This window comes from Drosophila gunungcola (genome assembly GCF_025200985.1).
Source record: "Drosophila gunungcola strain Sukarami chromosome 2L unlocalized genomic scaffold, Dgunungcola_SK_2 000052F, whole genome shotgun sequence".
NCBI lineage: Eukaryota > Metazoa > Arthropoda > Insecta > Diptera > Drosophilidae > Drosophila > Drosophila gunungcola.
Window position 1 is genome coordinate 425,870 of NW_026453165.1, and position 23,874 is coordinate 449,743.

General features: G+C 41.0%; 1 protein-coding gene and 1 long non-coding RNA gene across 2 annotated transcripts in view; one reads left to right on the top strand and one right to left on the bottom strand.

Annotated features, from left to right (window-relative positions):
* The window catches only part of LOC128253532 (uncharacterized), a 28,388-nt gene extending 20,885 nt beyond the window's left edge, over positions 1–7,503 (top strand). The window contains exons 2-3 of the long non-coding RNA XR_008267470.1: positions 5,499–5,564; positions 5,637–7,503. This is a non-coding gene — a long non-coding RNA (uncharacterized LOC128253532). The remainder of the gene's footprint in view (positions 1–5,498; positions 5,565–5,636) is intronic.
* Positions 1,002–12,282, bottom strand: LOC128253531 (homeobox protein aristaless). The gene is made up of 5 exons (XM_052981985.1): positions 11,860–12,282; positions 3,980–4,366; positions 3,091–3,136; positions 2,291–2,559; positions 1,002–1,758 (listed from the first exon to the last, which is right to left on the bottom strand). The coding sequence occupies exons 2-5, from the start codon at positions 4,324–4,326 to the stop codon at positions 1,176–1,178; spliced, it is 1,245 nt and encodes a 414-aa protein (XP_052837945.1). The 5' UTR covers positions 4,327–4,366; positions 11,860–12,282; the 3' UTR covers positions 1,002–1,175.
* Positions 12,283–23,874: the final 11,592 nt, after the last annotated feature.

Genomic DNA, 23,874 nt, shown 5'->3' on the forward strand with positions numbered 1-23,874 from the left:
GGATCTTGGTTCTTCAGTTCTCGTTCGCTTTCTGCATTTGACGAACTCATTGAAATTCATAAAACGTTACCAGCCTCTGAAGGGAGTTGAAAAACATTATGCAGTCCCGTCGGTTAAACATGATTATCACAGTTCCACCTCAACGCAATTACCAGGCCATCTGAGGCGGAGTCCATATCCATGTTATTTTTCCGCTTCGAGTTTTGGGTCGAAAAAAAATGAGCGGCTGACCAAAAATCTGGTAATCGAATTAGGCAACTTCGTGTTTTATAAATGTTATCATAAATATTCCATTTTATTAATTACCGCGCATAATTCACCAACAAAAGCGAAGAGAGACAGAGATTTCGTTAGTGTCCGCCTCTCTCCTTAAAATTGTTCGTCTCCGAACGGCGCGTCTCATTAGCATACTTAATTTGTATCTAATTTATTCATAAATTTCTATTTGTTCCACCCTCTCACAGAAGATGACTGCCTGGTTTTTGTTTTTGATCATACCAACTCTTTTCTTCCCCAGTCCGCTGCCCCATCACTTGCTGATTTATGGCAATAGCACTGATTAATGGCAGCTTCGACTCCGGATCTGAGTTGAAATCGTACCGAGCTTCCAAGACTGGCTGTGATTCAGTTTCTGGGTTGGCTTAAGCTTCTTTTTCTCCTTCTTTTCACCTGAGTAGGTGTTGTTACGCACATTATACAGGGGCGTCTGTCCATTAGACCTGGGCTTATGGTTATTTTGTGGGAATTGGGATTGTTTGGATATTAAATCCTTCAGGTATGGTTTCTTGATTTCGATACACTACACCTTTTGATTGAGAGTTAATTAAACATTTTGGCTACGTTCACGAAAATAAAATTTCACTTTATATTAGCTTTACATGATTATTTCTGATCTTGCATTTAAAACAATACGCAAATATGTGACGAATGTCAGTGTAGAGTCAAGAAAAAGACAAAAATAATTTATTTCAGGTCTAGCGATGATAAAAAAAACTCAAATCTTGTGTTTTACTTGTTGATTTATTAAAAATTCCGTGTTAAATACATACAATATAATAACTTATTGGCTTAAGACTACGGTGAACGGGCAATGTTTTTGCACTTGGGTTTGGGATGTTCTTCCTGACCATCGTATTCTCCAACGCATCCTTGAAAATCTCCACCTCCACCTCCAGCTAGCTGACCACATCGTTTCCATGTCCATTTTGCCGCAGCAGCTCCAGCTTCAGTTCATGCTCCCTGGCCTTCAGACGCAGGGCGGCAATGGAGGAAGTGCGTCTGTCCTCGGGGGGCGTGGAAGATCTGGGCGGGGCAGGTGGGGGCTGATGCGAGGGGGGTGGTGGAGGCAGATGTCGCTGGGGGGAGTGTGACAGTGTCAAGGCCACCGGTGAAGTCTGAGTGGGCGATAGACAGGAGGGCGCCTGGTGTTGGGTCAAGGCAATTCCAACCAGCTGTTGGGGCGAAAGTTGAGCTGGCTGCACTCCAACTGGCATTTGGGGAGGGGCCTGCGGAGGGGGAGGCGGATGGGCGGCCGGATGCTGCTGATGCTGGGAGGCGTGGCAGGAGACGGGCGAAGTGGGCGGCGAGGCAAGCAGGTGGTTGGGCGAATGCAAATCGGGAGATCCTACCAGAAGGGCGGCTGGTTTTCCTAGAGGCGGTCCCCGCGGCACCGCCGTCATGTTCGCCAGCAGGGATTGGAAGGAGCTCGATGGGGAGTACATGCCCGCCATCCCGTGGGGCAACATGTGTGGAGGAGCCCTGAATGAATTGAGTAAAGTGAATGTATAATTAGAACCTACTTTAATAAATAACTTATTATACAAGTGTGAATATATTGTGCATCTGTGTTACATAAATGTAACCTTTATGTTTTTGACGTGTTATTATATTGATAAAAATATACTTTTCTAATAGACTTTGGATCACTGATCTCACACCTGGTCCCAACAATTTTTTTCAATGTATTTTTTTTGGTGTAAAACAGTTTTAATTAAATCTTACAAACGGAGTTGGTTTAACAATTATTTAAGTTAAATAAAAATGCCACTGAGTATTTAAAGTTTTAGTCTTCTTGATATGAAATCTTAATAACAACTAAATATTTTTAAATAATTTTTTAGTGGTATAGGGCTTGAAGTCGCGTCAAATACGGGTTGGCCTTTATTTGGATTGAAATTCTAAGTTAATTCTAAAGAGTTATGATTATTACATAAATATAATGATTACATTCTCTGGTTGGAATCGAATATAAATGTTATTAGTTTGGCTAGAATTCCTGGGGATTACTCACCTCTGGAATTGGTTGAAGTAGCCCGACGGAATCATGGGGGCGGCGGAGAGGTGTGGGTAGCGGAAGGCGGCCAGGTTGGCGGCGTGTTGGGCGTCGAAGGGCTTGCGCAGTTGGAAGCCCAGGTGGGTGAAGGGATTGGGCGGCAGGGCGGCCCCCACCACCGTCTGCATGGTTGCGGCGCCGCTGGGCAGGTAGGGATTATACGGATGCGATTGGGGGCCGACCTTCTCCTGCTTGCGCCACTTGGCCCGCCGGTTCTGGAACCAGACCTGCAAAAAGGTTGCCAGGAATGGGGATCATGAGTTATGTGCTGGTGGCAGGCTACTGTATCCTGCATCTACTATGATGCACACTACTACACTCTCAAAGCATCCAATTAATGGGCGTTGTTATTGAAAACGCCTCTTTAATTAGTTTTTAACATAACAATCTGAATACGGAGTCCGTCGCAGGACGACGGCTACTGATTGCACTCGGAATGGGAGCCGGAAAAGGAGTCCCAGTCGAAATAATGTTGTTTAGCATGAGCAGTAATTAAAAAGAAGCAGCGAATTCACGGCCATAAACTGACCGGGCATGTAATGACTGGCACTAAAACAGAATTAAATGAATTTCTCCATCCAGCTGTCTGACCGTCTAGTCCCTTCCCGTCTCGTCTCGTCTTTTCTCGATTTCATTAGTAGCGACATGCTCCATTATTTTTCAATTTTCAACATTGTTGGCTGCACGTGGGCCACGCGAATTAACCGCAAATCTGCGCAGCTTGGAGCCCTGAATTCTCCTCTTTGTGAAATGCTTACCTGTATGCGCGCCTCGGTTAATCCAATTTTCATCGCCAGCTCCTCTCTGCAAGAAGATGAAAGAGAAACCTCGGTTAGCTAGAAAAAACTACAATGATTTAGGGCAGTTCATCAATTGAAATGGTCGGACATCAACTACGTGTTCTATACGATTTTCAAAATGTTTGGCTAAGAGAATGTAGATTGATTAATATCATTACCATTCGAAATTATACCAAAATGTGTTTACAAATCCCCCGCTGCCTACTCATATCGTTGACCTAAACTCACCTCGCCGAGCCATTCATTCCAGCCACTTAGAAGCTAATTGAAGCTTATACTGAAATCAAAGGTGATTTGATTTATTTGCTTAATTAATTGCTGAGCATTAAAATGAACCCGCAGCCTAATGAATTGAAAATTACCAGCGACACGGCAAAAAAGTTGATCTAATTGTGGCTGCGATCGACTTTGTAAGCTTACTTTTTTATTTCGGTTTTTTGTTTGGGTTTGAGCTTCGTGCGGTCTCAATTAGCGTTCTCTGACTGGCTTTTAATTTATGGCAGTTACTGTGGCTGTCTTTCAACCACATTGCTGCATGCTAATTGCAAACTTTACAGTTTCTTAGGGCAAAGAATCCAAGATTGTGTTATTGTGGCTATCCCAGAGGGAGTTCCATAAACAGCTGCTCCAAATAAGATCGATCGATCCACTCAGGGGGGTCGCCTCGTTATGAGCATTATTATTATTATCACCTGAACGTTTTCCACATTCGTGTCGTAAAACCGAGAATTGACTTTCAAGCCTTTGTCGCGCCTCGATGAGCGATTTATGCAAATTTCTCTTCTTCTGGGGCACTCATTTTGTTGGGCTTTAAGGCTCTTATCGCATTTCGTCATAAGTTACTCACCTCGTAAACACGTCGGGATAATGGGTCCGCGAGAAGGCCTTCTCCAGCTCCTCGAGCTGAAAGCTGGTGAAGGTTGTGCGATAACGCCGCTGCTTCCGCTTTGGGGCGTACTCGTCCGCCTCGCAGTCGCTGTTCCCGTCCGAAATGGGGCTGTTGGTGCCGCCACTGGCTCCACTTGCTCCACTGGGCGCCACTCCGCCGGAGACCGACATCGAAACCGTTAGCGCTGCGCCGACGGAGGCGTCCGACGATCCGGGGGCACGGTCCACCAGCCCTACGGCATCCGGGTGCGCTAGCTTGGCTTCTTGCGGTAGTTCCTCCAGCTTGATCTCCTCCGATATGCCCATAATCCAGGAGGGCGATCTGATCAATGCTCGACGGCAGCGGCTGCACAGGGAGAAATAAGTATCATATTAGCAAAATTAATTCATGAAATTTATGTATGTATAGTTTACTTTCTATTACAATTATATTTTTGAGTGTAGAGAAATAATTCTCGTTTAAAAATCACCTCGGAGAGAAAATGTTTTTCTAATGTATGTATTTGTACACAGAAAAAAAATGCAAGTATCAATTTGATGTTCAGAGCTTTTCGCAAGTTTTTTTTTGCTGTTTTCAAATTTTTACCAATATATTTCGAGGCAGTATCAGTTTGCTATCTCAGAATGACTGTTTTAATTTAATAAACGAGAACGATCTTTTTAAGTATATTTAATTCTTCATAAATATTTACAGTCACAGCTAAATAACTTAGTTATAAAACTGAGCTTTTGAAATTAAATCGGATTTTTTCAATTACACTTATAATAGAAATGCAAATGTTATACTACTTTTTTGTGATGTGATAAAAAGAGGTATATATATATCTAGTTCGTCGCACATTAGAAGTTCGTAATTCAATAAACGCTAAACGTGCAATTATCGTGCACTTTATTATGCCAATTTCCGTAATTTGCCATCTAGCCATGACCAAGTCATCGGTTAGATCGGGACTCGCCGCTCGAGGTTAGCTGCGGTTACACTGGCTAACTGGGCATCGTGGTTAAGGGTCTGGGGAGTGGCAGAACTCGTTGGAGAGGGAGTGCTAGAATAACCCTGAGAAAGGGTCAATGCAGCGCAGACCATTTTTGAAATGGCAGACAAATTTACTATCGTTTTTTTATTACGTGTGCTTAATACTTTTCTAAATTGTATATTGCCAAAGGCGGAAAGTAAACGTACTAAATACTAAATACAAACGTACTAAATTATATATACAGTAATGAATATTCGTAGACAATCTTCATAATAATAAAACGAACTATAACCATTTGTAAATCTTTAAAAGTACATAATAGTAAATTCATAAAGAATGTATTTTAATTTAACAAAATGCTCGGGGACAGATCTTATTTTATTGACATTTAAAACAAGATATCTTTTAATCTACTGGCGGAAAAACACGTTAAAACTTTATCTTCTGACCATTTTTCTCTTCTATTACCACCATTAAAAATTGATTTATTACTTTCTATTCCAGAAGCTCCAGGAGCCTTTCTTATGTTTAAGTGCCAAAATTTCGCCTAGCGGAGTGCTTTTCCTATGGGTTAGTTAGTCGATTGACTCCTCTGCGGTCTAGAAGCGTGCCTCATGCTCATGGCTTCCACTTTATTTCCAGATTCAACTTCGGGTTGAGGTTTCCGCTGCTGCTGCTGCTGGCAAGTTGCAGCTGCTGACGAACTTGCCTCAATGCAAATCGATGACCACAGCATGGGGCTGATCTCTTCCATCAACACGTCTTTCATCGAGCACGGGCACTGAGTTGGGTTTATTTTGCTCTCCGGCAACAGCAGCAGCAGCTTTCATGTGCAGATCGTTTGGAATTTTAATTAAATTGGGCGGCAACTTCATTTTCATCATCATCAACTCAACGACTGCACTGCGCTCAGGCAGTTTCGAGAGCCGTGTCCAAGTGGCTTCTATCAGATCAAATTAATATCAGGTGCCAGTTTAGCCCGAAGTGTTTCTTCAACCAACTGCATTCGAAGTTTGGCTTTGGTAACTGCATGATTTCCTAATTAATATACGACATCATTTAATGACAACTAAATGGTTAGAGCCGGTGTGTAACCTTCCCAATACTCCGCTGCCATCTCTGAACTTCAGAAGTCAAGGGCACATCTCCTCCAGACCCTGTCCCATGCCCAAAACTCGGCTTGATTGATGGCCGCCGCTTCTGTTGACATCCCTACATATATCAAAATTGTCCAAATACCTTGTTAAATGGCAAATTAGTGTGGCGGTGATTGATTTAGTTGCATTCTTGCGCGGAATGAAGTTGCAACCGGCAAACAATCACGGCCAGACAAGAGAAAGAAATAGTACACTTGAAAATATTTATTGGAATTGGGTCCTAAAAACATAAATAATTTTATCAAGAGATGGGACAAGTCCATTGATAGTAATCATGATTATTTAAAAATTAAATGACTTCAAAAGAATTGGATGTTATGGAGAATTATATATACTAGTTTTTACATTTACGGAAATCTTTTTCCAAGTGCACAACAACTTGTTCATGAGCTTTGCCAATGTCAGCAAGGTTCAGCTTGAGTGGCATCTTTCTTCACCTCGCTGAAGCATTCCGCATGCATCTTTGCAGCAAGTAAAACTCCAGTTCATAACTCATTTCTGGGCTTGATCATAACTTCGGTTATGAGTTTGGCTGTCAGTTTCCAATGTTGTCAACGAATTCCGCGCATTGACAGCTGACAAACTTAATTTGCGGACTGCAAATTATTAAATTAGTGGTACTTATTATGCTACCACTACCAGTTCCCCCCTGAGCTGAGTTCATTATAAGACCCGCACTGATTAATTCATTGCATGCTGAATGCGAATGCGAATGGGAACCGTATAGCAGTATAGAGCTATGTGGGGAATGTGTGCCGTTCGGCTTTGTTGTAGAGCCGCCTTATAATTGTATCCGCGTTACGACTTTATTAGAGCCTATGGCCCAGGCAATCGGAGCAGGAGGAATCCTCCGCTGATTGACGTTTCGTTGGGTAATTAAAAGGCAGAGACTTCGCTAGAAACTGTCAGGTTTTTGACGTCTGCCTACCGATTTGGCCTGGTCGGTTTGGCATGGCTTCATTTACTTTTAGTCAGTGGCTGGCCAGCAACTAATCAAGTTAACGCTGAACCTGCTCGGTCCATATCCAGATACCGGGCACTCCAGGAAGCCTTGGATATCCATATGGATGGGTGGGGATGTGCGGATCTGCGGACCTGCGGAATTGCGGACTTCTGGCGGGGGCGATTTCGTGGCTAACATTTTGACACAACTTCTCGGCGTCTCTGGGCCTCTTAGTTCCTGCATGCTAATCAGGCCAAGCGCCAGTCCAACTCCCAGACCAAGTTCCATTTCGAATCTCAGTCAAAGTCTGGGCTTTTGAGTTGCAGTCTGTGTCCGAGTCTGGCAACTTGTTTGCGGTTGCTTGTTCCGTTTAGAGATAAGCTCCATTAGTGTCTGGGGAAATATTTAAGAGCAACATTGTAGGCTGTGTGGGTTTCGTAGCCCAGCCTAGTCATAAAGGCACTGACAAAATCTCGAAGAGCATTTTAATTCGTACAGCTTAGGAGAGTACTTTAAAGAACCTTAAAAGTAACCTAACTATGAAGACACTGAGAAAGAGATTATCACTAAATATACATTTTTTTTTAAATTTTGGAAAAATCTGTCAATAAGTCAACAAAAGATTTTTAAATTTTAAAATAATTTGACTTTTAAAGATTTTAAAATATTGTTATACAAAATTGTCCTTGAGCTCAAATTGTTCTTTAAATTTTTTTACATGTTACTTTTAAGCAAACTATTCTCTCAGTGCAGACATATTGAAAGTTAAGAAGTTTATTCGTAATGTAAGGCGGTAGCTTAATTCGGTTTTATACTGTATATTGTCCTTGGCCTACTGTCCGTTTTTCTTTTAAAGTAGTTACAATGTAGCCCATTTTGAACCTACAAACACGACATTCTCTCAGTGCAGACATATGGAAAATAAAGAAATTAATTCGTAAAGCGAAACAAGTGTACGGCGGTGGTTCGATTCGGATGTCCACTGTCCGTTGTCTTTGGCCCACTGTCCGCTGTCCGCTGTCCGCCGTCCGTTGTCGTCACTTCTGTCATTTCGATAAGCATCAATGTTTCTGGCCTGCCTGGCCGTTCTTGCCACAACTCAAGTCGGCCCGAACTCTTCGCCACAGAAGACTCGTCTTCAGCTGGCTCCTTCATGTTTGGTGTCGTTTTTATGGTTGCACTTTTGTGTTTTTAGCTCCTCCAGCTCCCGATCTTCCCGATCCGAGCCTCGATTCTTGGTGTCTTCGGACTTTTGTGCTGGCATATTTCATTAAAAGACGGTCCGAAGGGACGGCATCAGGTAGAACAGCAAACAGAAGCTCTTTTCTGGCATTTTGTAGTGAGTCTCCGTCTGCGTCTCGGGTCTCCAGTCACCAGTCCCCAGTTTTCAGACTCCAGTTTCCAGTCAGTCCCCGGTCTGGCCAGTATCTGGGCTGCTTATTTATGGGTTTACATTAGGCTAAACCACTTTAGTCACACTTTGATGATCGGCATTGTAATTTCGCCCCCGGGGCCCACGATAATGGCAAGCATTTTGGGTGGCTTAACTTTTGGCCCCGGGCGAAAGCTCACTGGCTGTCCACATCCACCGATATCAATGTGTGGTCCCTCTGGGAAGTTGATGGATTGGCCAGAGAGACGTTCTCGAGACTCTTGCCTAATAGTTTCGGTTCGATAAGGTCAATTATTAATTTTCGACCAGATCTTGTGAGTCACCCAGAAATCCATAAAAAGCAGATATCACACGCAGCTGAGAGGGCTTATCCCATATTATGCTGCACCTGAGCCCTCCGTTGGATATTCGTGGTTCGGTGTTCGTTGCTCGTTGTTCGTTGTTCACCTTTCAGTTGTTCGGTTGTTTGTTTCTTGGCGCCGTCTTTTGGCCCAGGTGCGATAAGGCAGCATTCTTTTTGTTGGCCAGGCGCCGTCATCACCGTCTCTGTCTCTCCTGTTCTGGGGTGTACGTTATGGACCTCTAATGCACACACTCCCAATTATAATTAGTTTATTCATATCCTGTGTCGAAGCTGCTGCCTCATTTGTTTTTACTTTGCTGCAATCTTAATTCAATTTATTGGCTATCAGCCGGAGTTGCAACGAATTAAAAATTACCCTAACATAAGAGGATGTCAGGTGAAAATATAGTTGGCTGCTATGACCCTCTAATAAATTCGACAGTAAAATTGTTGAAATGCAAAATTAGGTTTTCTAGTTATTATTTGTTACTCTATATAATTTTCGTTAAATAAATAAATACTTTACTTTGTCAAAAAGTATTATTAATTTCATTGGCAATCTAAGAGCTTTAGATATTAAAAAAATATATTTATTAAAATACATAAAATACTTATTAAAAGGTAAAAAAATCCAAACTCTTTTTCCAAGAATTTTCATAAAATTGTAGGCAATCTAGCAGCTCCATATATTAAAATTTTTTTTTTTAAATAGATGTAGCAATCTATCAAAAACCATTATTATAAGATTAGATTACCCGTAATAATATTAATATTTTTAGTAAAATTTTAAGTGTGTGGAGCTTTTTGATGTTCAATAATTTTATCAATGATATTTAGCAAACCGGCCGGCTATTAAACTCCTGTTAATCACTTGGGTACTTTGTAGAACTGATACCGTTGGTGTTATAGCACATGCTAAAATTAACATTACCATGGATTTGCAATAAATTTTGATTGGCTTGAGTCGTAAATGGGTTGCAAGGGCATTTAAGCGTCGGTGCCAGGTAGCAAGTCTTCGCCAGTGGCCACCCTAATGGAGAAGATTGCTGGGACGGTAGCCCTAAGGTAGTCGCAGGTTCAAATTGTGACTCAGAGTCAGAATCAGAGTCAGATTCAGAGTCAGAGACTCAAGACCCAGACAGAAGACCATGATGTTGTTGATGGTGAATGGAGAATGGAGATGCTGTAGCTACAAGCTTAGCCCATGTTGGTGATGTTGATGCGGGGCCAATTACTCATAAAATGCATGTTAAGAACAGCAGAAGTCGAAGTGAGGAGGAATTAAGTGGATCGGGGATACGGGAGGATCTGGGGATTGGACAACTGTTGCCCGACGCCATCTCCATCTGCCCTTTGTCATTGTCTTGTGTGGCTTGATAAGCGAATCCGAGGCAGACGGTGGGCAATTTGAGGACGACGAAGTCGAGTTCTCATGTTTGCATGTTCCATTTAGTGGGGGGTTGGGGCCAAGAATTAATGAAGCACATCCCAATGGGCTCTGGCGCCATCTTCCCGCTGGAGCAAATACATCTCCGGGGGTGTGTCGCCATCAAGCAGCAACCCTTCAAAAGACAGCGCCCCAAATTGGGAGCTGTCAAACGATCGAAATCAAATCAGAGTTCGTGTTCAGATAGCTGCCAAAAATTCGGTTGTATATCTACGAGATACCAAACCAATATCTAGAGTATCGGCAAACAACTGTAATAACTGCCGTAATTGAATTGAAATGCTAGTGCCGTGAAGAACATATTTTAATTTTGGGCGGCCCCAAAAAAACAAGTTAATTTTATCGCTCACTGAGAATCTTTCGGGCATTATCTATTGTGCAAGATGCTATCTCAGAGATACAAAAACACTGCGTGCTATTTGCGTCACAAATTCGTTTAAAAACTGTGTTGACAAGTCACATGCGTTATAAGTATTAATTAAATCAGTCGGCCAAGTGCCCGATTATCACCAGGAAGGAGAACTTCAGGACACCTCGGTGGGTTCCCGGGTTTCTTCGGGTTTATCTGGACCCACATATCTGTCTATATATATGTGTGTTATTTTCACTATAAGCTGGAGGCCCTCGTCCACGTCAAGAAGTCAAGTGGTCAGGGGCTTTTGACACGATTATCGGCGAGTGATAGCTGTGGCCAGTTAATTTCATTTATTCTGTAGGTACACACGGGTACAAGTAGAAGACTGTGCCCCCTCCGAAAATTGAACAAAAACAGCTAGACAAAACGTGATTTATTGGCACTGACTGCGCCGCTGACAATTTGTTCTCTTTAATGGTGTTTAATTAAACCCAATCAGCGATAAACTCATCGAGCTATCAGCATGAGGCAAAGGCAAAGTCTTCTGCCCCCCAAAATTGAGTTAATCAAATTCTTATTCTATAGCGATGATATTGGCTTGATATTTGTCTGATTTGATATGTCCAGGTGGGGAATTAATCAAATTTAATGATATTTAATTTTCGTTATTTATTTTTGTTTTTACCCACTTCTGACTGATTTGGATGATTAGACAGGGGAATTATGAAATATGAAGATTGCTTGTACTTGTAATATTTGTCAATCATGCTGAGAAGTAGGTTGGGCTCAAGGAGTGATTTTAGATTCGTAGGGTCGGGGGTGTCGGAAGTTATCTTGAATGGGGCACAGAAGTGTTAGAGGTAATAATGAGGTAAGCCAGATCAGGGCTATGAAAAAATTCGCCTAATCAATTTATGGAAATCAAATATGAGGGTCACAATGGTTTCGCGACAGCGAGTATAAATTTTGAAATCAACCCGAGGAGAAGTACTTCATATTTCCTTAATGTTTATTTTATTTTTTATATTCTGATCAAATAGATGTTTTTAAGCTCGTTGTCTTATCTTTATAATTACAATTTTTAGATAATTTCAAAATGTCAAAAAATTATGATAACTAAATATAAAATTTATTTTAATATGGATTATCAAATGGGTACTATGCAAAACGAACACCGTTGGTGTAATTACACATTGATCAGTTCGTTTTTTACTGCAATAGACTTACCTTTTTTATCGTGATTGTTTGTAGACCTATTTATGGATTATGTAGTCGTAATTCTTGGTGACCTCTTCAGAGTTGGTTTTATCTTCCGGTGTGTTTAGATTTGCTGTTCTTGTGTCCACTGGCCTTATCGAGTTTTTTCCTTTACACCAACCGGAACACTTGCCGACGGACTTTTGGCTACTCCGTCAATCAACCAGAAATGGAAGGTCTTAACTGTCCAATCGGATCGCGGTATAATGGGGTGCATTTATGAGTTTTTTTTTTATTTACAGGTTGCCGACACCTTGACAAATTTTTCGCGCACTCTTCTTCGGTAACAACGATATTTTATAAGCTCGTCACTACTCGAGTCGAAACGAATCGAATCGAATCGAATCGGAACCGAAAGAACCGAACGCGACGATGATGACCGGGCTGTTTCAAAGCCGCCAGCAAACTGAACTCAGGTGAAAACTCAGGTGGGTCTGAGACAACCGGTTGGAGTTGTTGTTTTCCGATGTTGCGAGAGTGGTTTTCTGGCCTTCAAATGTTTTCTTTTTTTTCGTAGTGCTGAAGAGCGAGAGGGAGCTATGCGATCGGAGCGTGTCGATCGATCGTCGCAGGTGTCGCAGGTGAGGCGGCAGGTGGGCAGGAGGTGGACTCCGCCCCTTTCCGGGCATCCGACCTATGGGAATGCAGCGTTCAGCGGAGCGAAATAATGGCGGAGCTGCTCTCTACCCCTCTCTGTCGCTCCGCATCGCCCTCTCTCTCGCTCTCCTGCTCCCTCCGATTGGGGAGTAATTGAATAAGCCCCGCACAAAGTGCAATAAATTTGATTAGCCAAATGGAAATTTATTTGCCCCGCAGCTCGACGCGTTTCCTCCGGTTGCCATAGACGCAGTTGTTGCGGCTCATAAATTAAATAATTTAGCCAAGACATATGGGTAAAAGGGTTTTGTGGATTGGAAATGGAGTTGGGGACTTAGACCCCGGCACATAGACCGTTTTGGTAGTGTTAAGGGCCTCGTTAATGACTTTGTTGGCTTTATTGGATGATTCCCGGACTGTAGAATTGTTTACCTTTCGGAGTTGGGGTGTCAAGTCAGGAAATTCAATGACCCACGGAAAGGGCTAATAAGAGAGCTAAGCAGGTGACTCAATTATGAGTTTAAACTGGAATACTGTTATGATCGTTAGGTCTTTCTTAACACAGCACTTCACCTCTATTTACCTACCTAGGAACGTAAAACTCCCCCAACTGTTTTAGCAGTCATTTTATACCTTGTGAAAAGTTTTGAATTATTTTAAGATATTTTCTTTGATTGTACCATCATATTATATGTTAATATTTTATACCAATATTACCATCCTGGTATTTTTAAATAATATCCGTTCATACAAACATTTATATTTATTATATAAAAACCGCCTATCGAATTTGATTTCGACATTACATATTACATTTTAATTACTTTTTCACTGTTTTAGTCTTCATAAAAAAACCCAACCCTCAGTTGTTTTTACCATACCACCAATACCATTACTTTTCCAACTTTTTGGATCAGGATAATTAAATGTAATTAATCCAATGAAAACTGTTTCATTGCTCAATCTGAAAAAAAAACTGATCCCAGTCCTGGTCTTGCCAATTCCAAGTAGACCTAGTAGATTCCGTTCCTTGATAACTACTTCATTAGGCCTGATATAAACGGACCTTATACATCGACAGCTCCATTCCAGCGGCATTTTGCACTGGAAGCTGGCCCCCGCTCCAAACTCCATGCACAGCCCAATTTGCTCGTTTCGCGAGGCAATAAATAAAGTGTTAATGGCAATTGCATACAAATAGTTTGGTGTTGCCATTATATGGCCATATTATCCCATTGTCAGGTCTTAACAAGAAGTAAACAATGCGACGCTCTCCGAGTTCCATTCGAAATCGGAGCAGTGAGGGATAGGAATCGGAATCGGAGTTGGAGTTGGATCGAGTCCGCTGCACTGCAGCCAATTTCACGCTTCATTTACACGCGAAATGCAAACAAAAGACCGGCGACCAGCGACCAGCGACCGTCGACCGTCGACCGTCGAGGAGTGACCATTTGGCCGACGGGTTCAATGGACAGCAAACCCAGAACGGGATCGGGAAAACTGAGTACCGAGTACCGAGTACCATGGTATCTCTCGTCCCCATGTGGCCGTGTCAATCAGCTCGTCGCGCAAGGTGTTCACTTGTTATACCCAGTACTTTTGAAACCAGGGCATATTATATATATAGAGCACTCAAACCAACACCAAAAAACTAAAATTAGTTCTAAGTATAAAAGAAGGTCTTATAATTATGAATGATACCCGAAAAAAACTAAAATGTCCTTAAATAAAGTTTATTTTTCCTAAAATGTAATCCATTTTTAAACTTTTAGGTAATTTTTTAAAAATTTGAGTCTTATTTCAAAGGTAAGAAAATAAAAGATGTTCGGAAAAGTGAAGTAAAGATGATTAAGGTTTAGCAGGTATTCTTTAGTCGAACAAAACTAGCGGCGGCATTATTCTCCGTTTTGGTCCCGATTAGGGTCCACTCTAGGCTGTCCTTATTTCAGCTCCGATCGCTCCACAGCGAATGCGAGACAGAAAAAGAGGCTCAAAGTGAGAGAGTCGCGCATGCGCGCACGTCCTAATGTAATTATTATCTCAACAATTGAATTTCCGGTCCCGACTTCGACTCCGACTCCGAGTCCAAGCTGTGGGTCTGCATCCACTCCTGCACATGGGACAGATGTCGCGCAAAACGTTACAAATGTGCACTTAATTGCGCAATTAAATAATTTTATTTCTGCTCCGCGTTTATTTATTTTTTCTTCTTTTACATTTCCCCCCTTAAGTCATTCTCTCGTTTTTCTTCTGGCCGAGACGATATCAAACAAATTGCAGCCAAGTGGCCAAGTCCATTTGGCCGGTTCCTATCGCCTGTCTTAGGTGTCTTATTCATTATGCAGCTTAGATAGAAGCATTTACCAGTTGCCATTTGTTATTTGCCAGTTGGATGAAGGAATTCGATCTGAGGGGCTGTCCATTAGGCTGTGTTCTCTCACTTTAGATGGTATGGTTTATTCTTAATAACATTAGTTTTAAACTGCGGCATTCCCTCTTTAATAATCTTGTTTTGAAAATAGATTTTAACAGCTTAGTTTAAAAATTAAAAGTAAATTAAGTTAGGTTCTATCTCTCTTAATGATATTAGTTTAAAACTGAGGCTTTCTCTCTTAAATTTGCTTATTTCGGAAATTGATTTTAACAGTTCACTTTAAACATCGAGAGAGATTTACGTTCGTTTTCACCACGCTCTTCGTTTAAAGTACGAGCAATTGGTTTGCTTGTTATTTATGGAACTTAAACAAAAAAGTTACCCAATTACAACCATTACTTCGGCCTGGATTTCCCTCACCACATCACCCGCCCATCAAAACATCAAGTCAGTGAAAATGGTGTAGCAAACGAAACGCAACTGTAAACGATACCAAATTATATTTAATTACGTGCGATTAGTTAGGGTTACTGGAGTCGCGCGATGAATTGCCAGCGATAAGGCCCCGCCCCCGCCCCCGAATGTCACCTGGCCCATAAATAGTACACCCAACTAACTATCCGACCATTCTCAGAGCCCGGCATTAATTCAATTACAAATGGCTGCGGTTCACTCAGCGAGCAGGGCGTGTGACATAATCAGGCAACAAAACTGTCGCTAGATGGCAGCTATATGTACACAATACTGACGGCTAATGGCCGAGTACCAGGTATAGCTGGTATTTCGGCTGGCATTTCCTTGGACCTCCCCCAGATCATTATTTGGTAATTTGATACGACGATTTGTCTTGCTTTCGTTGCTTTCGGCGACATTGCATTTTCACTCAATTGTCGTGTAGGCCCGAATTTGACTTGGGCGGAAGCGCGTTATTAACTGGTTTATGCAACCCAAAATTGCCAGATTTCCAACCAGCGATAAGGCCCCTCTGCTTGGCTGATTATGTACATACACGTACAAGTACACGTACATGTACACACTGGAACTGTAACATAGTTTAACTTTGTTAAGCTTTACAATTAAATTCCTATCACTTGTATCAAGACGTCTTATTAATATTCATTGGAGGTGACCTCAGACGATGTTTGTCCAACGCTTTTATCAAAGAAGTAGTCTTGATCAAAACACATTCATCGCATTTTAGTCATCGTTTCTTTCTTATCTACTCTATAAATGGGTTTGATCTGCCGTTGTCCAGTTTGGGTTCCGATTAAGTTCTGACCAGTGGCAGCTGTCGATAGGTTCTGTAGCACTCTGGGATCGAATCCACGCTTATCCTTTTTACCATCCCTCTTCTTCCTTCTTCTTAGCCCGCTTTGATCATCGAATTAGTTGTATTTTATATAATTGATTAATTAGAGGCCGGCTTCTGATCCCACGAGATCGTGTTGGGAAAGAGGGAACCTTCTGTTCCGTTCGGGGCTATCGGTAGAATTATAATTGGGCTGCGGCCGGGTTCGAGCCATATAGGAGATATACGATATATGGAAGTGTTGTCCCTAATGCTAATATCCTGTGCGCTATTGTATTGTTGGCTGTCGGCAATTTGTTTGTTCTTCGGCTGCCCAAATTGATTTTATTGACTTGTAAATGATGTTGAGTGCCCGCTGCTGTTCCCCCTTCACCATCTCCTTCCCGTTTTATCTTTGTTGACTGGCTTCCGTATGGCGGATACGCCCCTTTCGGTTCGTTAATCTAGGATTGCCTGCCTTGTAGCTGCCTCCTTTGGCCTTATGCGCCTCCTGCCAATCGATGGCCAGTTTGCATATTTAATTTATTGATTTCACGCGGCCTCTGGAGGAGTGCTCTACCCTTTTCGCCCCGTTGTGCTTCTTTGTGGCGCCGTTTGCAGCATTAAGCTGGGGTTCAAACATAATTACTTTTTGTAATTAGTTGCAGGTCCACAGAGGGCCAAGCGAAAAGTTGGCAACGAGGAGCATAAAGATTGATAACGAGCTAATGAATGTAAATTTCATACGTGGCCTGTCAGCTGGTCCGTCAGTCAGTCAGTCATTATGAAAGAGGAGGTGAACCAAGGCAGATGCCCCTTCATTTATGAGTTGCAAAACCTTCTCTAAGACCCGCACCTTAAATTTAATTTCGTGCTAAGCCCGGCTTCTGTTTCGCAAAGAATCAAGCTTGGTGGTCGTCCACGTCTTTGAGGTACAGTGAAAACTTGCTTATAATAATAAGTACCTACTCCTGACTGTTGCATAATTTGTTTATGGAAATCTCTATTGACTTTGTTAACATCTGATTTCAACGGGGCAAGTATAATATTAGGTTTCAAAAAGCCTTTTTGTCTTCAGAACGAAAACAAATCACTTTCCATCATTTTGTAAGCTATTTTTATTAAAGCAAGGCATAAAAGGTATAATTTTTAAATTTGAATTTTTTATATTCCCCTTCGTACAAAAAGACAAATTAACAGCAGAATTGACAATGTTTTTTTTAATAGAGTGTTTTACATTTAAGTAGAGGGTTCACATACACTTCAAATTTTATATTATAAAACTGAGTCCCAAATGGTATTTCACGATCAATATCAAGTTAAGTGTTCGCCTAATTAATCACCACTGTACCCATTTAACGGCCCGGTCAAAAGGAGGTGGTGCGAGGCAATGCAATTATGCGGAGGCTACCTGCCAACATATATTGGTAATTAAATAGATGGCTGGGGCTACCTTTGAGGGAGATCTTCGGAAGGCCGCGAAGTCGGGAGGGTGACGTTGACATATGAGTTCATCAACAGCCCGAGTGGTAGCAGTAGCCCAACATCTTTTTCGGAAGGAGGATGGTGAGTTGAGATTGTGTAGAGTGAAAAGCGATTCATTTTTCGCCATTTGTGGCTTGGTGCGGTCGTTTAATAAACAATTTAATAGCGCGCATAAATTTATCCAGCCACCATACTTATAATAAACCCATTTGTCTTCGGAACGGGCCAGCACTCATATAGGTAAATCCCCCCTCTTCGATCCCCGAAGTGAGGGTTATTAAATTATGCGGCTCAAGCGTAAAAATAAACCGTAGCAAATGAGTATGTAGGACGCACCTTCAGACTCAGACTCTCCTAACGAGCCCTAATAGTGGAAAGAGCCTGTCTTTCCTATAACATACAATCTCGCCGACTTTGTAGACTTTCTCCCGCGAGTCGGCTTCAATTAATCAGCGTAGATTCGAATAAATCAAGTGCCATAAAGTGACACAGCGTGAGATGCACAGAGAGATGAATATTAAATTAGGAACAAATTAAAAATGCAAATAAAGTGGAACTACCATGGCGACTCCTTTTATTATTAATCGATAGACTCTCATAATTAGTTGGCCATTACAAAGGCGACCCGTGGAGCGGTGATCTTGGCCCTCTTCTCCGTCTTCTATTCCGGGTATTATTCTCATCGTGGGGCATCTTTTTGTGGCTCTTTTCTATAAGCTAATTGGAGATCGACGCTGCGGCTTTGATTGCCATCTGTTACGGACGCGTGCTCGGGGATCTCCTACCCATTTTATTTGTTTTACAAAGGGGAATTTTTCTTGCTTATTAACAATCGTAGGCATTCTTATCTGAACAAAATCGGCTTTCAATTCTTTCACTGCACCCAAACGAGGTCATTTATTTATTTTTTTTGTCGCGTAGAACGACAGACAAATTGCTCCTAATTGAATATTACCCGTAGTATATGATTGACGTCCGTTTTGGGAGCGATATCACGCTGCCCAAAATGCTATAATCTCAAAAGGTTTCAATGGTTTTGGACACTCATCGCGGATAACTCACAGCCTAATCAAAGTCATATCGTTATCAACACGAACGAAACATACGTATGTGTTTTAATTAAACAACATTTAGTAGAGCATTTTCTATTTACAAAGGCTACTTAGTTTCATCAGATTTTGTGATGTGATTTACCAAACAAGAAAAAAAAAAAGGCATACGCCTTTTAAAAAACGGATATCTGTATAAAAATTACTGCAAAGAAATTTTATTTTAAATTAAAATTTTGTTAAATCGCCTATAAAATCCACACAAAACATAAGACCAAAATTTGAATGCAGATTCTTAAAAAACTAAACCCCAAACCTTCTTAAGGTTTGCCTTTTTAAAATCGGATTTTAACAATGTCAAGTTTGGGAAATTTAAATTTCATTGAATCGCCAAGAAAACCCACTCAAAATATAGGACCAAAATTTAAACACAGATTATTAGAAAAGTTAACCACAAGCATCTAACTGTGGTTACCGATAAAGTCTCTACGCCCGCTTCTTTAGAAACCACTGGAGAACAACTTAATTAAGGTTCGATCTTCCGATATAGGAAAGAAAGATCGTTTTTGGCCAAGCCAAGCGAAGGCATTAAACAATTTGTATTCAGGTATCACACAGCAACAAGTCATTTCACACTTTGATCACGCTGCTGCAGCTGCAATTCAGCCAGCCAACTGGCAACTGTCCTGGCCCAAAGCCTTGGAGCCCGGCCTTAAAAGGATCTGCGACTCGACTGTGTACAACTGTGGAATGCGTTGCCTTGCATATATTAATCGAATATCGAATGGCCAAGTCGGCCAGTTGCTGGAATTGTCGAGGTCCGCACCCGCAGTCGGAATCGAAGTCGGAGGCACCTTTTCAGTAATTAACTTGTTTCAATAATTACGCATGCATATTTGCACATGTTGCAAGACCCTGCCGCCCCTGCCCCGCCCCCTGCCCACTTGTTACAGTTTGCAACAAGATTTTTGCATTGCGTGTGCTACGCACGGTCTGTAGAAACAGACTCCGTTTTGGTCAGGGTATGTTGGACAAAATGTATAGCTCAGCAAATGCAAATCTAATTTTACACACAGTCCAGCTAAAATAATGGATTGCAAGATTTTAATAACTTAAGGGCTTGGCCAGTTTCTTTAACTTGAAAATTTTTGTGCCACAAACAATTGTAGAAATTGTAGTAAGGTGCTTATGTTGCTTAAATAATTGATAACAAACAAAAAGTGTTATGTTATGAAAGGCAGAATAAAAAGGGGTTACGTATAATTCATTACTTGACTTAATTTTTAATTAATTATTTTTAAGGCCAAGCTGATATATTTTAGTTTGCTTAGTCCACTTCTTAGTCCAGTATACGATATACGGTATTTTTAGGTTGTTATACAACAAATATTTTTTGCCGAACACACTCAATTGGAATGTTTGTTTTTAGCTGCAAATTTATGCAGCAGCCGCCGCTTATTAAGAATTCGTTGGCCCCTGCTCCCACTTTTTACTCAGGGATCCCGTCTTCCTGGACTCCTGCTTTCCTTGCCACTCCACAATATCCAGTTGTTTTTCCTCTCCAGCGTCTGCCACATCGTTCGACACTTAATTATTGATAGCATTACAAACGCGGTTCACTGGGTCACCAAGTGTACATGTCAAGAAGTTTTTCAATAAAGGCAGGAGGAGCTCCTTGAGATCTTAATTTTTGGACTGCTGTCTTGGTACAATTTTGGATATTTGTACGGTTCATACCAGATTTAAACCGCAGAACCAGGGCTTTTTCTATCTTGTAGTAATAAATGCCATCAACACCAAAAACACAAATTTTTTTATTTTAGGAGATAAGCCGGTTTGATCCGATGAGTCAAAGTATTTGCTCATGAAGCTCAAATTTCAGACTAAACAAAAGAAACATATAAAAGGTAGCTAAACAAATTTTGAGCAATTTACCAACGATTAAAATCAAGAATATTGTGGTACAAATAACATTTTAACAAGGATCGTGCATGTATCTTTTAGAATAGATTATATTGACATATATTTCGTAAAAACAGAATTGGGCTTTCAAAAAAAAAAAGTCATTGAAATATCTGATAAAGATATAACACTATCGTTGGGTGACCTCACTCTATTTGGGCTTACCCCAAAATATTTCTTTGCCCTACGCACTTTTCCAATTAATTTCATTTCCGTTTCGTAGTCGCGGTCCCGGAACACATGTTTCAATCTTCAAAAGGTAGCGAAAACATAGAATCAATAATTAAGAAATGTCAAACATAAAACGAGAGGCCCGCAACGTGTGATAAGAAGAGTACAAGGAACCAGAGGTGCTGCCTCAAACCTGCGACTTATTTTTGGGGCTCGCGTGACAAATCATAATTGATTGTTCGCTTAATTGAATTGGAGTCTGATAAGGAGAGGAATTCTTTCGAGCAGGTGATCGTAATGGGCTCCCAAAAAGATCAATGACTCACGGCCACCCATCAAAAGCCGGCACGTGACTCATGATCTTGTCTATACTAGTGTATTGTTAATGGCTGTATCACAGGTCGTAAAAGCCAACGATATCCGTATAACAAAGATAAGCAAAGTTTGCCCTCGACCCTGGGGCATTAGTCAGTCCATGGGGGAATTGGGGAATGTGGAGGGACAGGATGAAGGATGGAGCTGCGCCTGCATAAGGATCTCTGGCTGTCAGCCGCAGAATCAACTCATCAACATTGAAAGGCGTTTCGTCATCTCTATCTGGGTATATCTCAGCAATCGAAGATCGCATCTTTATGGCCATTGGCCTTTGCAATTGACGCGTGATTGGCATTCGATCTGTGGTTGCCCCTCCTCGATCCTCGATCCTCCATGCTCGATCCTCCATGCTCCATGCTCGTTTCTCGGACATCAGCATCAACTCAACGTTCTGGGGAACCAAAGATAGGCATGGGCGAAACGAGTTCCTCCGAAGACAGCCAAGCTGATCAATCGAACGATCGATCGATCGGTGATCGGTAGATCGTTTTTAAGGTGTCACCTACTTTGTATGGAGAGTGTGCGACCAGTTGACAGTCATTTAGCAATGCATATTCAATTAGAGCTAAGTGGTGGAGGGAGTATCGCTATTATACGGAGTTTAAAATGGTTATTAATGAGCTACATATTTAAATCCATATTTGGAAGATGTACAAAAGAAATGGCTAATTTCATCAGATATGCTATTGGAAATTGATATCATTGTTTGTATTATTTAAAACATTGTTTAGAACACTATAAAATATTACGGTATAATTATTTACCTTATTTTAAAACCACATAAGTTTAATTTTTAAACCTAAGTGGAATAAATTTAATAGTTATGATATTGAGAAATATTTCATACCCAATATAGTTAAGTTTTTATAACAATTTTTTTGGTGTACAAGTGTTCCTTTTTAGTACTTTTTAATTCTAACAAATAGTAAAAAAAAAATTTTTTTCATCCTTGTAAGGTCAAAATAACAATATTTATTGTTGTATCTTTGCCGTCGCTGTTTTGCCTGATTCGTTCTCTCTCTTCCTCCTTTCCCCATTTATTCATGACTTTGGTGGTTATCAGAAACCCTAACCAACATTCAAACAATCCCAAAGGTAGCTTATTTAATTTGACTCAAAATCAACTCTTCCATTAGGCGGAGGCATCGTTCCAAATTGCATCGGCGACACCTGCGCTTCCTCTCTCTCACTCTCTCAGTCGCTTTCTTATTCTCACAGTTTTTACCTCTTTTGGCTGCTTTGACTGGCCACTCCCACTGAAAAGAGTCAGCCAATCGGAGAGCTATGTTTGAAAGAGAGTTACTTGATGTTGGTCTGGGGAGTTGTTCATAGTCGTGGTTTCTTGTTACTGTTATTATTGCTGCTTTCTGGGTTGTTGTTCTGCTCGTGTTTGGTGTTGTTGTCGTCGACAGGTAATTTACATGAAATCAAAATGAAACGCATAAAAGGGGCCGAATAAGAGAAAATTTTCGACTTGGGCGACTATCAAATGTACTGAAAACTAAATAAATAGGTAAGTAATAGTAATTTGGTTTTAGCAACTATTATTTTGCAATGGCAAAAGAGAACAAACCAAGTTGGATAAATTTAAATTATATTCAAATAGATTAATGCTACATTTATTTTATTTACTTGTATTTACTATTTTAAATCGATGTACATCGATGATACTTATATTCATATACTGAAAAATAGGTTGTGTTTTTTTGGAAATATAGTAAGTAAGCAATAAAATAGTATATACTGAGGATTAGGTGATCTGCGAACCTTAAATAGTTTTAGTTATCAGAAATAAATGCATATATTTCACCTAAAAATAATTAAAAAGTGTTTTTTAAGTTTGATCCTTTTAAATTTAGTACTTATAAAGATATTATGGTAGATAGGCTAAAAGCGTTTTTTTTTAATTGATTGAGCCCACTACCCTATTTTCCAGGGTATAGAGCATTTCCCCTTTCGAGCATTCCACTCAACTCTTGTTTACTTAAACTTTTACCATTTTGGGGGAAGTGTTAAAGTGCCCGCCAGTCACAGATGCCTGCTGTTCCCTGTTGCCTGATCCCTGATTCCTGATACTCCCATTCCCCTGCTGCCCCGATATTTCCTATAACATATAGTGGGTGGCAGACTGGGCTTCACGGTTGAGGTCGGGGATCTGGTCTCTCGGTCGCTTGATATATTTTACGGTGCCATTGGCAGAGCTGATTGTTTTTTAAATTGTTTCTGCACGCGATTCGTGTTTGTCGGCTTATGGATGTAATAGCCTACGTCCAACGTTGTTGTTAATATTCTGTTCTTGCTGGCAATTGTTGGTGTTGCTGTAGCATAATTTAATTTGAATGCATATGAGACCCAAAGTGGGTAATTGAATAAGTTTCGCTGCTGCCATATCCCAGTTTGTTCGCTTGGGTTTGGGTTTCTTTTTTATAAATTTGATTAGCGCCACGACTCGAAAAAGTATTTTGCACGTTCCCGAGAAATAGCATGTGAAAGGGTTTAGGGGTGTTCGGAGGGTGCAAAATATATTCCAATTTATTTTCTGGCCAGCTTAGCAGGTTGCTTGCCACTCAAATTGATATGTAAACGTGGGGGGGTTTTAATATCGCCGAACAGTTCGCTGAGAGGAGGAAAATTTACAAACTCGACCCTTGTAAGTTTCGATTTGTGTTTGTTTTCCGCGAAAA